The sequence below is a fragment of the Mytilus californianus genome, unplaced genomic scaffold (assembly GCF_021869535.1).
Source record: "Mytilus californianus isolate M0D057914Y unplaced genomic scaffold, xbMytCali1.0.p SCAF_11, whole genome shotgun sequence".
In the NCBI taxonomy this organism is placed as follows: domain Eukaryota; kingdom Metazoa; phylum Mollusca; class Bivalvia; order Mytilida; family Mytilidae; genus Mytilus; species Mytilus californianus.
In genome coordinates, this window is record NW_026262593.1 from 34,403,641 (window position 1) to 34,418,614 (window position 14,974).

A 14,974-nucleotide genomic window follows, 5' to 3' on the forward strand; every position below is an offset into this window, starting at 1 on the left:
CTAAAGTTTACAACAACGTTTAGAATAATATTATTATGACTGTATATAAATCTATGTTTTAAATAGCACATATGAATAACATATATGAAAACCGTAGATAACTTTATCATGTACACAATCGGACTCAATATTATGGATACAACATGTATTAATGAATAATCAGCTATCATACTTTGAATATTTAACCTTTTTAACCGGACTTGCCAACTACAACGCCTTCTACATTGGCGAGAAGTTTCTTGTTTCTCACAGCAGCTCGAAGATCAGTTTACATTGGAGACAACTGTTCCATGCACTTTCAAAATGTCCAATCTTGCATGATTGTATAAGTAAATTCCAATGTTTCAAAGATTTTCCATGAGTTTGAAATTTTGAACTCGAGGAAAATATTCATTGCGACAGAGACATATTCAAATTGTATTATATGTCTCTGATCGCGATAACAAGATAAGATGAGGGAATTGCATTTCAGTGGTATAACGACATTACCACTTTCATCTAGTCCATTCAAATTTACGTTCCGAGTCTTTTTATAATGATCTTTCATACTATAAATATACTGTCTCAGTCTTCAAATATGATTTATTTTAAACATTGAATGAATATGCATATGTAAAAAATAGTTCCACATTGTTCTATTTGTTGCAGTTAGATGTCTTTAACTTTTTTATAAATTTTTTTATATTGTAGATAATGTGTATTTCTTTTATGTAAGCTGTCTTATTTTATAATGGACCAATTTTCAACTCTGAAAATGACATATGAATATTTTTTACTTGTCTGTATATATTCATTGCATATGCTGTTAGACGCATTATTTTGTGGATACCCCGTCCGCATGTGCCCACGTTGTAAAGGGGTAGTTTTTAGATAAATATATATATTAACCTAAAAAGTAAGGAAAATCTTATCATCCGAATGAATGAATGATTTTATTCTCATAAACTAGTACATAGTTACAGAGAAAATAACAGTTCATATATAATACATATTTTGTTTCGCATGTGTGAAAATAAATAACAATATAATAATATTACAGTTCCTCTAACCAGGAGGACAGACTTTCACTGATATGTATCGTATAAATCTACACAATTTTTCTAGTTCAACAACATTTTCAGATGAGAATATTTGATTAAATTTAATAATGTTAGCATTTTTGTTACAATAATGTGGTAAAATAATATATGTTGAAATAATTGCATGACATTATGTAGTGAAATTCATCGCCAATATCTGTAGAGCTGCAGACGATGATTTCCGCATCTAAATTTTTACACAAAGTATATAAAAAATTAAAAGGCAAAATCGATAAATATTTTTCAAATTTAAATTCGGTCTTGTAAATTCTAAAACATAAACTTTTCGAGGATTGATGTAAATCTGCAAACCAGTCTTGTCGAAATTGGACTTTTAGCTTTTGCTCAATACTTAATTTTATCCATTTTTTGTTAAATGGATCTTGGCAATGCCATACATTTGACATGCCACATTCATCAAATATTTTCTTAATAAATAACATCCATTTATTTCCAATACCATAATTGTTACAATTAATGTATAATAGTTTATAAAGTATACTGGATAATTTATCTTCATTTGTATTATCAAGAAGGCGACACCAAAAGTTGATCATTCGTAGTTTAGCATATAAAGAAATAGGGTATCTCCCAAGTTCTCCATAAATCATAAAACTTGGAGTCGAGTTTTTAAGTTTTAAAATGTGCTAAATTCCCTTACAGAATTTCAAATGCACTCACTCAAGTATATCAAAATTTTCGTATCCCCAAATTTCAGCCTCGTATAGAAGAATGGGTACAACAGCTTTATCAAACATATTAAGTTGGTATTCAATCGATAAGTGGTTTAATCTGCTCTTCTTGATAACACTGTACATAGCTTTAGATGCTTGGTCTCGTAAATATTTCCTAGTTTCGAAAAAGATGCATTTCTAGAGAAAATAACACCAAGGTATTTATAATGTTTAACTATCTCTATTTCTTCTTTTTATATAAAACTTCAAATTATTTGATATTCTTCCTCTTGTAAAAACCATCACTTTGGTTTTGCTAACATTGATTCTTAATTTCCAATTATTACAATACTGTGAAAAATTATATAAAAGTAACTGTAAATCTGAACTTGATTCAGCAAGTAAAATAGTATCATCGGAATATAATAATACAAACAGTTTAAGGTATATATTTATTAGTTCATTTTCTATATCCAATGTTAAAGATTGTACACCACTAATGTTAACATTTTCTAAATACTGCTACAAATCGTTCAAATATAAAGAGAATAACAAAGGAGAAAGATTTTCCCCTTGTCTAACACCAATTTCACTAGCAAACATGTCAGATAAATTATGGATTATGTACAATACGTGATTTAACATCATCATACATATTTTTAACAACTCTAAGAAACTTTCCTTTTACATTACTCAAAAGGAGTTTATATAATAAAGAATTACGGTGTACAAAATCAAAGGCCTTTTCAAAATCTACAAAAGCGCAAAAAAGCTTTTTCTTTTTAACACTGAGAAGTTCAAAAAGTGCATATAAAGAAAAACTATGATCCGTAGTAGAGTAACCATATCGGCAGCCGGCTTGATTTTCATTTAATATATTCAATTAACGAAAAAACCCAACCTGTCATTAAGAATACATGTAAATATTTTCCCCAAGCACGACAATAAAGTTATCGGTCTATAATTTTTTGGATCTAATTTGCACTCCTTGTTCTTAAATATTGGTATCACATTACCCGTAGTCTGAGACCTTATTTATTTGCACTTAATCTATATTTTCGTTTTATTTTGTTTTTTGTTTTTGTTTTGTCGTGTTATATCTATTCATTTATAAACGTCTGCAAATAGTTCTGTGTTATTAACATGATTAAAAACATAGACAAAATGGGTTCACTCCAATGCATTGTTCGCTTAACTTGAAATGTCAATTGTGATTTTTTTTTAGTAAACAAAAATCTTATGCCCCCACGTATAATACACAATCATACACATACAAATACTAATTACAAAAATTAATATATCTTTTTTAATACAATTTATTTGTGAACGACGACAATTTTTATTTTCATGAAAAATGAATATTGCAGTCAAGATAAAAAAAAATCGTCCAAATAAATGGAACTGCTAGAACATACATTTTTCAATCAATTTGACAGCAAATTGTTAGATTCTATTGAACTCAAAAGTCGTTTTCCTGAATGACAGATCTATCATTTTGAACTAAAATTATAAATTCTATATGAGAAATAATGTAAATTAGCACGTTTATGGTATTACACAATCTTTATAAGCGTATCTCGTGGATGTTAGTGCCGGTCTGATGAGTCATGTCGTTTCGAATGGATGTTCATAGTTTGCTCTTATGTTGTTCTGTTACACCACTGTCCCAAGTTAAGTGGAGGATTGAGCGCGCAAACACAAGTTGAACCATCCACATTCAATATTTGCCTGTTTTTCATTTATTGTTTTAAATAAACCAGGCCGTTTTTTTTCTCTTTTGTATTGTTTTACAGTTTGTCACTTCGGTATATTGTATGGATTTTCTCACTTTCGAATGCCGTATGGTGCTCTATAATTGTTTACACCATCTTCCATTGTTCTTTGGCGGAAATTATAATACTGTTGTCTCATTGGCACTCATGTCGTATCTCCTTTTTATATGTTATGGAAACTCCAGATTAATTTAAATGTATTAAACCTCAACCGATATGTTAAAGTTTAGGTCAATGATAGTATGTAACTTAGTTGACAAGATTTATACCTGACAGACCATACATATGAAAACTAGGCATTACACTGTTTAATATTCACTATGTAGTTTGTGTCCCGATCTTTTCCTTCAATCATTTTCAACTCAGCTTATCGCCATATATACATGGCTGTTGTCTTTTTTCAGTGCATTATCTGTTGCTTTTTGTTAATGTAAAAGATGTTATTAAGCAACACTGGTGAGTCTGATGTTACAGTAGACAAAGCGCGAGTCTGGTGAACCAAGTAATAAGATTGGTATCTGATGAGTTTATACAACCACTGGGTCGTTGCCATTGCCAGTGGACGATTCTTCGCCGAGAATATCATCAGTCCAGCAGTCAGCACTTTTGTGTTGACATGAAATATTATTGAAATGTGTTCATTTTATTTTTATAAATTTTGAATTATTAAAAAAACAAAGTGTTTCTATTCCGAGGTATATATAAAAATATGAAGATGTCGTATGATTGCCAATGAAACAATTTTACTCTCCACCAGAGACAAAATGACATATAGAAGTTAATAGATATAGATCACCGTACGGCATAGATTGCTTAAGCCGTATTTGACACTTTTTGGAAGTTTTGGTTTGGAAGTTTTGGTGATTAATACTCTTCAACCTCGTATTTGATTGGGGCTTCCAACTGTTTTGATTCGAGCGTCCCTCATGTGTATGATGTAGACGAAACGCGCACCTGACGTACCAAACAATAAGCCTGGTACCTTTGAAGATCTTTAATCTCTAATTCTATACTGCCCCTTGCAGAAATGCGGATTAGAGTTAATTTCCAAACTAAAAGGGTTTTATTATGTTTGAGTCTTTGTATGTATTAATTATGAATGAAATAAGTATTTTCATTTATTAGTGAGCTACATTCCTTTGCATTAAAGCAAACTATTGTACAGATTGTATATATATATTTATTGTTAAAGTTTGTATGTTGCCCTCTTTTGGCTACCTCATTCACGTTCAACATAATATTCAAAGCAACAAGTGTTGAAAGCAATATATATATATAAGTAAGTCTAAATTGAAAACAACGTTCAAACCTATGATTGCGTTGGATAAAAACCACAATTTTTATACTTGTGCATGGAAAATAAATTTTTGTTAGAGTGGTCTAAATACAGCACAAACAATATTTTCCAAAAAACCAAAAAAGTGAAAAAGTATATTTAAACAAAACGCATTTGACTAACAGGTCGAACAACGGATGTTCTTAAACCCTGCTGACTGTCATTGACGATTGCCAAATAAACGGATCACAAGATGTAACAAAACCGATCTTTATTGATAATTTAATACCAAACAGAAAATAATAAACTTGCGGAAAAGATGGTATACCGCAAACATAAGGTGCAAAAATTTGTACACCATATTTGGATTTCGACAATTAATGTCTCTTCAGTGATGTTAGGAATCGAAACGGTATTCGGAAGGCCTATATATATATATATATATATAAGTCTAAATTGAAAACAACGTTCAAACCTATGATTGCGTTGGATAAAAACCGCAATTTTTATACGTGTGCATGCAAAACAAATTTCTTGGTAGAGGGGTCTGAATACAGCACAAACAACATTTTCCCAAAGATCAAAAAAGTGAAAAGGTATATTCAAACAAGACGCATTTGACTAACAGGTCGAACAACGGATGTTCTTAAACCCTGCTGACTGCCATTGGCGATTGCAAAATAAACGGATCACAAGATGTAACAAAATGGATCTTTATTATTAATTTAATACCAAACAGAAAACAATAAACTTGCGGAAAAGATGGTATACCGCAAACATGAGGTGCAAATATATGTATATATATATATTTGAATTAAAAGACACATAAAGAGCCAAAAACCCTCTATAGTCAGTCAAAGAATTCGTTTATATTTCGTTGACACATACATATATATCTTGCCAAGAAACAACGTTGCGAATAACCATTAATGATTAATTTTAAAGCCATCTTTACATGGATATAATTGAAAAATGCAAACAAGTAATGGCTTGGAGCTTTCTTCATTTGTTTTATTCAATAAGATCTATAATTATGAAACAGCACAGATCATAAGAATTTTGTATTTGTTCCAAAAATACCGATATTTCAAATATTCAAACAACAAACCAACCAAATTGCATATAAAGAATTTTTGAATTAAAAACTAAGTCCGACAACATATTCTATATGTACAGGTATGGGTATACACAGTTATATCCATGCAGGAGGGAGAGGTCCATTTTCTTCAGTATTTTCAAAATCATACTCCATCATCCCCATTAGCTTTTGACATGGATACCACAAGGCAGTTGCCGTTGGAAACTTCACCGCAACATTTTCAACTATGTCACCCAAGGCATTTCTTTTGACTGGTCTCCTTTCCGATATAACCTTCTGACCTTGGGATGCCCAATGTGTCGTCGTGGACAAGTCCTTGAAGACTTTTTGCTTCAATTCAAGATCATCCTTATCTGCCCACAAAGCTGGTGTCATGGTAACTAACGTGATGGCGGCCCATCGGTCAATATTTTTCCTGCCGCATTCTGGGAGCACAAAGTCGAAAACCATCCTTGCATCCCACAAGAGCAATCCACCTTTAGGAACCGATACACTGACAAGGTTGCAGCCTTTGTTAAAATACCATGTTCTTTTATTCTTTGTCAGTTTAAGAGACTCAGTTTTCTTGGATTTGGACGCAGCTCGAGGAAAATCGTCAAAGAATTCTGAATGATGTTTGTGTGATTCTGTCAACACACGAAAGCAGAAATCTTCGTCGGTTGATTCCTCAAGATAAACTGCACCTCGATATGCATGTAAGCCTTGCCGACGAACACCTTGTTCCAAGTGTAAATTACAAGCATCCGGGGTACGGAAATCACCTTCACCTAAAATTATTTATAGATATAAAGTTAATAGAACAGTGAAGATGACAAAATTCTAACACAATAAAACAATACAACTAAGTAATACTATGTTTTGACGAAACAATGCAAGCATGCGATAATATACTAGTGCGCATAATGTTTTGTACGTATTTTATTTGTGGATTGAAGTGTTATTATGAGTTTTTTGTGCTAATTGATATATTTGAGATTAAGATCACTTCAAAATTTTTATTTCAAAACAACAAAGATGTAACAAAATATATATTACCCGACATAAAACCGTGACTAAAAAGTAAATTTTGCTATGTTTGTTTTGGACACAATGTAGTCGATCAAATGCTACCAACACAAATGTATGTGGTGGAATAGTAACTATTGTGCATAGATCCACCGAACATAACAGCTCTTGACAAAACTATAAGGATTGATGCGATTGGCGCACATAACAACAGATTTGAAAGTAAGTTTTAGACCCACACTACACACCTTTTTCTGGCGGGTTGAATAAAATAACTCCTTCTACACTGGTCAAAAGTTTATCAGTTTCCCAAACAAGACCAAATAACTGTCTGACTTGACCACGTATACCCCATGAAGCTTCAGAATGGCTGATGCGATATTTATTTATGACGTAATCATCACATTGAATGGAATTCCCAGTTTCTTTGAAGCCTGCCAACCATTCTTGGTATTTCAAAAATTTCTCATCACATCTTTCTGCAGCATTAGGTATGATCGCATAACCGTTATTTTCTAATTCCTTTAGTAAACTGTCCCTTTATATAAAAAAGGACAATAATTATTTTGTATGATATATAATACCTAATAAATATACATATACCATATACCACTACCAAAGCATAGATAATTGACACAAATATTTTAATATTCTACCGTCATACTGAATATACTAAAGGCCGTTCTGTAAAGGAAAAGATTGTAAACATATTACACTTGTCTTTTAATTTTATCAAAGCAATATCAATTGCAAGGCAGGACTTATGTCATATTCATCATGATGGAAACATAAAAGTCTTTTAAAGAGGAAGAACTTCTTACCTGTTAATCTTCGATAGCATTGGATGAGTTCTATTCCGTCCCATTTTCAAGATAAAACGCGCTGTGGGTGATTTCGCCTTTGGGTTCGGCTTTAAATCAAACAACCAGGGTTTCTCTTAATATTAACCAATCAAAGTCATTGTGAACAATAATTCAACCAATGACAATACCAACCATCGACGTCATTTCCTAATTTTGTATTACTAAGTCGTTTGGTTGAACATGCGCTTATAGTTTTTAATCATTTAGTCACATGGTTGTTGTTGAAGTTGTTGTGCAAGAAATACCTGTCGGACGTAATGGTTATTTTTAGAATAATATGCAAGATCAATTCTATCATTAGAAATGTAAAAGGTATTTAATGATTGTAATGGTTGATTATGTTGCGCAGTACATGGCTGTCGAACGTAATGATTATTTTTAGAATCAGGTGAAATGTCAACATTGTATTTTATGGTCGTTATGGTTGATTTTGTTGTGCAATACTGGCTGTCGAACGTATTGATTATTTTCAGAATCAGGTGACAGGTCAACGTTGATCATAAGAAATGGTTTAATGTGAAATGTATTCTATAGTTGTTATGTTTGATTATTTTGTGGAATACTGGTTGTTGAACGTTATATTTATTTTTTTAGATTAGGGTGAAATCAACTTTGGTGAACAATATTGTTTTGTGTGACATGTATTAAAGTCTACGCATTAGTTTCAGTCCAATAAAGATATTTAAATTTCAGTATTAAAATAACTCACATTTCGACTAAATATAAACCACATGACTTTGTGTGATATGTAATTTACCTGAATACGATTATTTTTCAAAGGAAAATTAAAACTACACATTCTGTGTTTAGCCATGATGAGTTCGATCAATTTTTAATTATGGCATATGTATCAGCATTAAGGGATTAAAATGTCTGTTTGTACATTAGAGTCTTGTTCGTACCTTTATGAAAACAACAACTCATTGGAGGATTTTGATTTCCAACTTACATACACATGATACAGTAAATCATGTTAAATTCTGTATATCTAAGGTTATTTTTTTCCAATAGATTTATCATTGTTTATTGAAAGGTCTCCTTCACAAAGAATAAAGATATCAATTTTAATTGTAGGAATGTCTAGAATAAATTGTATACAAACACCTATCAGAAATCTGAAAAAAGTACAAAATATACATATCCTGCGACACAGAATAAGGAAGAGTGTTAATATATCCTATGGCTGTATACTTTAATAGTTTCAATTTCTTATCACACAAAATATCACAGTTTTTTAGGACAATTGCTATTTTTTCATTACGCTCACTTTGATTGACATGCATGCAACATGTGTAATTGGTATTTGCTTTATATAATTAACATTCTGAATCAATCATGTAAAAATCAATTATCAAGTAGGTATGAAAAGTGAAAAAGTTTAAATATTGTTTTTCATTCACATAAATTCTTATAGCCGCATATAAATTTTTTTTAACAATTTACAGTCGAAACCCTTATGGAAGAACCGTTTTCGTTTTTGTGTTTGGAGTCTTAGGCAACAGGATTGCAATGGTTCGTTAAACAAATTGAAAGAAACAGTTTTATATTCATACTCTAACAATTAAAATCTTATGAAAAGGAACATTTCTTACCTGTTAATCTTTGACAGCATTGTATGATATTTTTCGTCCCATTTTCGAGATAAAACGCTCGTTGGGAGATTTAACCAGTGTGTTTAGATTTTCTACCAACCCACCATGGTTTCACTTAACAGTAGAAACTCAGGTTTTAAGAACGACAGTTTAACAAATGACAATACCCATCATTGACGTCAATTGTTATTAATAGTCTGAATTATTAAGAGCGTTTGAGATTTTCGTCAGGTTTTAATCTGGTTGTTGTCGTTGATTATACTGTTAAATACATGACGGTCGAAAGTAATAAAATCTATTAATGCAATCAGTAAGGTTTCATTCATTCACACCCATTGTTCAGTTCAATGAATGATGACATATTCAAAAGGCTTCTGCCGCATCTGCCGTTTAGTGTCCACCATCATTTCTGATTATTCTGCTACTTTTGGTCAAACTACGGCGTGCGAATACGCTTTATACAAAGAATTTCCAAAATAATTAACAAACAAACCGTGCCATTTTCAATTTATCAATTATATGTATTTTTCACTGTTATATTTCAATATCATCAGCAAAAGGTATCTAACTCTGGATAATTTAAAATTTTTGGACATGTTGGACATTAAATCGTATATGGACCATGAATCTTGTTAAGGAAGAGGATCGTACTTTTTTTTTAATTGCATAAAAACGAACGGTCATTACAATATACACATTGTTATGTATAAATGGATCGAAAGTGCATTGAACGGAAACGTATTAACCAACCCCTTTCTTCGCACAGTCTACGTTGTTTTGCTTCATAATTGGAGTTATTTACCCCTCCAACGACAAATGTAGGTGTTTAATAGGACAACACAATCAAAATCGATAATGAGAAAGGTCATTCACTTATTTTAGTTTGATGTCCTCGCGTCATAGCATTCTATGTCACAATTCTGGTTATATACATTTGATCATATTATATTTTTTTGATTTTTGACTTTCAACTGTAAGTGAATACGTGTTTTACCACATCTTCTTATTTCTATATAAGATGCTCTGGTTGATAACATGGTAAAACCTATGTAGGCCAAACAGTGAATATAGTGCTTTATAGATAACACAACATTACATAATACATATATTGCACATTTGCACCTGGATATATATACAATCAAGTTGTGGTGGTAAGTTATTTCTTTTGAGTTGCGTTATTTGCTGCATTTAATGTTCACGTGAACACACACACATACATGTACAAAAACACACATGAATATAGATTTACACAATCATAGAAAATAAATGAGAGCGAAAGAGCCATGTATGTTATTGAATTAATTGGTTTGCACTGTATACTTAGACAGACAAACACACGGAATCCATCGTAAACTAAGTGTTTTTCTGGATTAAGTTTAGGGGCAACCATTTAACTTCAAAAGAGGGGGGGGGGGGGGGGGGGTGTTATGGTTTTTTTGTCTGAGTCAGAAAATAGGTTTTCGACGCTTTCAATTAAATTATTTTTTTCAAAATTTAACACTGTAAGGTATGGGGAAAATCCGGATTCAGAATGTTTTCTTTTGCCATCTGCTTGACCACAATATATTTTTTCATCAAATTGGGGATCATAATTATTTTTTAGGCCCCTCCCCTCTTGAAGTTATCTAGAACGACTTGTGAATTGTTATTGATAGTGATGCATTTTGTTTAGAACAAATCAGAATGGTTCTAAACGCATTACTTATAACCTGCTACCTCGGACATATTTATTTTATTATTATCCTTAATCTTATTATTATCATTCCACATACTGAAGGTAGATCTTTGTTTTTGGTTTAATAACTACGTGTATTGCCGTTATAGCGCTTTTCTGTGTCTTTTTTGAAGATCTTGTGTTGACTTCTTATTTTAATATTTATCACTGAAACAATACAAACAAACGTTTAAACCCGCTGCGGTTGTTTGCGCCTGTCCTGGGTCGGGAATCTGGTGTTCAGTGGTTGTCGTTTGTTGATGTGGTTCATTGGTGTTTCTCGTTTCTCGTTTTTTATATAGATTGGACCGTTGGTTTTCCCGTATGAATGGTTTTGCACTAGTAATTTTTAGGACCCTTTATAGCTTGCTGTTCGGTGTGAGCCAAGGCTCCGTGTTGAAGACCGTACTTTGACCTACAATGGTTTACTTTTATAAATTTTGACTTGGATGGAGAGTTGTCTCATTGGCACTCATACCACATCTTCTTATATCTATAAACACATTACTACGTTTTCATGAATTAAAATCGATTATTTTCATACTTGTTGTCATTCGTTGATAATAACTGTCAGTAAAGAAAGAAAAGTTTGGACACCAAGAGGGAGAAACGTAATCATGGTAACGTTTTTCGAAAGATGGGAAGTACACATCAACGAGAAAATAACCTAACGACTCATATATGCATAACAACAATTTTGAAAATAATAGATTTTAATTCGTGAAACGTAGTTATATGTTTATTTTGTTTCAGTAATGAATATTAAAATGAGATGCTGTGTTTTGATTGCCAATGAGACAACTTTTCAACAGAAACCACATGACATAGAAGTTAGCAACTATACAAAACTTACAGATAAATAAAAGCAATATTCGTATTTAAGTTTATTTCGTTAATTCTCAAATACTATTCCAATAAATGGTTTTGATTGATTGGTTAATTGGTGTTTGCTTTACGCCGTCTCAGCACAAATGGTTTTGATTGATTGGTTAATTGGTGTTTGCTTTACGCCGTCTCAGCACAAATGGTTTTGATTGATTGGTTAATTGGTGTTTGCTTTACGCCGTCTCAGCACAAATGGTTTTGATTGATTGGGTAATTGGTGTTTGCTTTACGCCGTCTCAGCACAAATGGTTTTTAGATTGATTGGGTAATTGGTGTTTGCTTTACGCCGTCTCAGCACGAATGGTTTTGGTGGCAAAGTATAAATATAACAAATATAAAGCACTAGTGACTGACATCGAATTGATTTTTACCGTAACTGGCCATGGGTCAAAGTGGGCGTTACAAAATACAAGTATGCATTGAATACCAAATATCTTTTTAGTTAAATCAACAACAAGGATCATATCATGTTCGTTTACTTAATGTTAGGTAAACCTTGTGTGATATTTTTGTAACATAGTTACATTAACCTTGTGCGATATATGGTTATATTTAGAACTGTAAATGTGTAAATATACACGATAACAAGATCAATGTCAATACAACCGTTTGCAATATGTATAAAATTGAGAATGGAAATGGGGAATGTGTCAAAGAGACAACAACCCGACCATAGAACAGACAACAGCAGAAGGTCACCAACAGGTCTTCAATGCAGCGAGAAATTCCCGCACCCGGAGGCGTCCTTCAGCTGGCCCCTAAACAAATATATATACTAGTTCAGTGATAATGACTATAACAATAAATTAACGACAGGTAGAGATAAAAAAAAAAAACAAAAACTAACCAAAGAAACCGGGCTTGTAAATTTGTACCCCAGACGCACGTTTCGTCTACAAACACTTATAAGAACGCTAGATAAAAAAAAATGAAAAGGTCAAATAAAGTATGAAGTTGTCATGAACAGGATACAACATCGATGGACCATAAAACACTAATGACAACAGAAAAATAAAGGAGAAACACATTAAATAAATGACATGTTATTTTGAAATGAAAACTGACTAGAGAAAGTAAATATCTGGTAATCACACTTTAAAGATCACATAAAAAACGATTTGCATTCATTTGATACTGACTTGCAATATCCATTTATGCATTGCAAAACTGAAAAAAAACCAATCTCATAGGATCTTGAATCGCTTAACTCTATCAAACCCTAGGGAATATCAAATCCAAATTCATTATTTCTGTTTACAGTTTCATATATAATTTTAAAAAAAAATGGGTATTAACTCTAGTGAGAGGTCGATTAATGATTTTCATAATGTTTGACCTGTGTTGCTCTTGTCATTTGAGTTACGATGACCTAATTGTAAAATTTGTTTTGATCATCATTGGTCTTTTTATTTTTTTTATATATCTCGTATACTTTCAAATAAAAGCAAAAGTCAAAAATGGGAAACAACCCCAATAAGACATCCATTAAATATCTATGTCATATGACTTTTTTTCAATTCTATGAAGTAAAGACTTTACAAATTTCGTGCGTCCGAATATTATTCAAGATGATAAGAGATAGACATGTTAAAAAATAGAGGCGAAAGATACTCAAACGCATAAGTCGAAACCAAACTGAGTCAGGAACCTGTTGTTCAGTGTTTGTTGGTGTGGTTCTTAGGTGTTTCTCGTTTTTTATTTAGATTAGACCGTTGGTTTTCCTGTTTATATTGTTTTACACTAGTCATTTTGGGGCCCTTTATAGCTTGCTGTTCAGTGTGAGCCACGGCTCCGTGTTGAAGGCCGTACTTTGACCTCTAATTGTTAACTTTTTACAAATTGTGACTTGGATGGAGAGTTGTCTCATTGGCACTCATCCCAAATCTTCTTATTTATATTGACAATGTCATGGAAAAACACGAAAAACGACCAAACGACAAACAACAATACACAAAACACAACAAAGAAAACGAAAGACTGAACTCCACCAAATTGATTTATATCAAATGTTCTTTAAGGACAGACACTTGCTTAAGAAGTCAACCTAGAATAATGGTCAAACAGACATTATTTTCAATCTTGTCTTGTGAAACATGTTTTCTGTTTGAAGTTTGTTTATAATTTTTAAGAAAATGGGCAAAAACCGAAATAAAAAATTGCAAAAAATTATTTTGTTATGTATGTTCAATAACTTCTATAAGCCGAAAAATAACTATCCAAAATCACTACACAAATAACTAGATTCAGCAACACTTTCCCTCCAAATATGGTGCATGGTCAGGCCAGTGCTTTAAAAAGGTAATCATTTCCTGGGCCACTAGTGGCGTTCGATGTGTTTTTGTGTCTAGTGATGCTTTTGTTAAAGAACGTATCCGTGGTCACAGATATCTTTGAAACGCAATTATGATAATAATTCTTTAATCTAAGAGGGTTAAACAGTTAGCTACAAAACTAATCTTCCCTGGAGCCATCATAAAATACATTGAAATATAACAAACAAAGAATTACAAAATAGAAAAAACAAACACATACATAAGAAAGAGTGAGACATTGTTATGAACTATAAAATTTTCAAAATAGGTGAAAATAGTAAATTCATATAGTATTGGCATCATTCATATATACTTTTACGGTCAATTAATCATCATGATGTCCGTAAAACTTCCGTAGAGATAATTTCAGCCAGCTTTATCTCATCAAACCCTTTATCCAATAGCATATATTAGCATGAGCAATAATCTTTTAAAAATACCATGACAGGAAACGATAGCCCTGAAATCTTGTATCAAGTTAGAGATTGGAGATATATGCCATATACATAGGCGCTTCTGAAAATGTTGCTACAGAGAAATGGAAAATTCAAAATGGAAAAATTGCAATCATCTATGCAACTGTCATACAAGTGAGAGGTTTAACTAGCTATACAACCAGGTTTAATCCACCATTTTCTACATAAGGAAATGCCTGTACCAAGTCAGAAATATGACAGTTGTTTTCCATTCGTTTGATGTGTTT

The 14,974-nt window shown here is 32.0% G+C and overlaps 2 protein-coding genes across 2 annotated transcripts in view; one reads left to right on the forward strand and one right to left on the reverse strand.

The window, feature by feature from the left end:
* Window positions 1-5,500: 5,500 nt before the first annotated feature.
* Window positions 5,501-8,030, reverse strand: LOC127719959 (uncharacterized). Its single transcript, XM_052226336.1, has 3 exons — window positions 7,727-8,030; window positions 7,154-7,443; window positions 5,501-6,667 (listed from the first exon to the last, which is right to left on the reverse strand). The coding sequence occupies exons 1-3, from the start codon at window positions 7,768-7,770 to the stop codon at window positions 5,994-5,996; spliced, it is 1,008 nt and encodes a 335-aa protein (XP_052082296.1). The 5' UTR covers window positions 7,771-8,030; the 3' UTR covers window positions 5,501-5,993.
* A 2,337-nt stretch (window positions 8,031-10,367) lies between these two features.
* LOC127719952 (long-chain fatty acid transport protein 2-like) overlaps window positions 10,368-14,974 on the forward strand; it is a 28,088-nt gene continuing 23,481 nt past the window's right edge. Inside the window, exon 1 of the mRNA XM_052226320.1 lies at window positions 10,368-10,511. The gene's annotated coding sequence lies outside the window, so the exon portion shown is untranslated. The remainder of the gene's footprint in view (window positions 10,512-14,974) is intronic.

Excerpts from the sequence above, each read along its gene's own strand:
- LOC127719959 (XM_052226336.1), bottom strand. The coding sequence starts at position 7,770 with ATGGGACGGAATAGAACTCATCCAATGCTATCGAAGATTAACAG. Across the intron at positions 7,444-7,726 it reads ATGCTATCGAAGATTAACAG|GGACAGTTTACTAAAGGAAT; the intron begins GTAAGAAGTTCT and ends TTTTATATAAAG. Across the intron at positions 6,668-7,153 it reads ATTCAACCCGCCAGAAAAAG|GTGAAGGTGATTTCCGTACC; the intron begins GTGTGTAGTGTG and ends AAATAATTTTAG.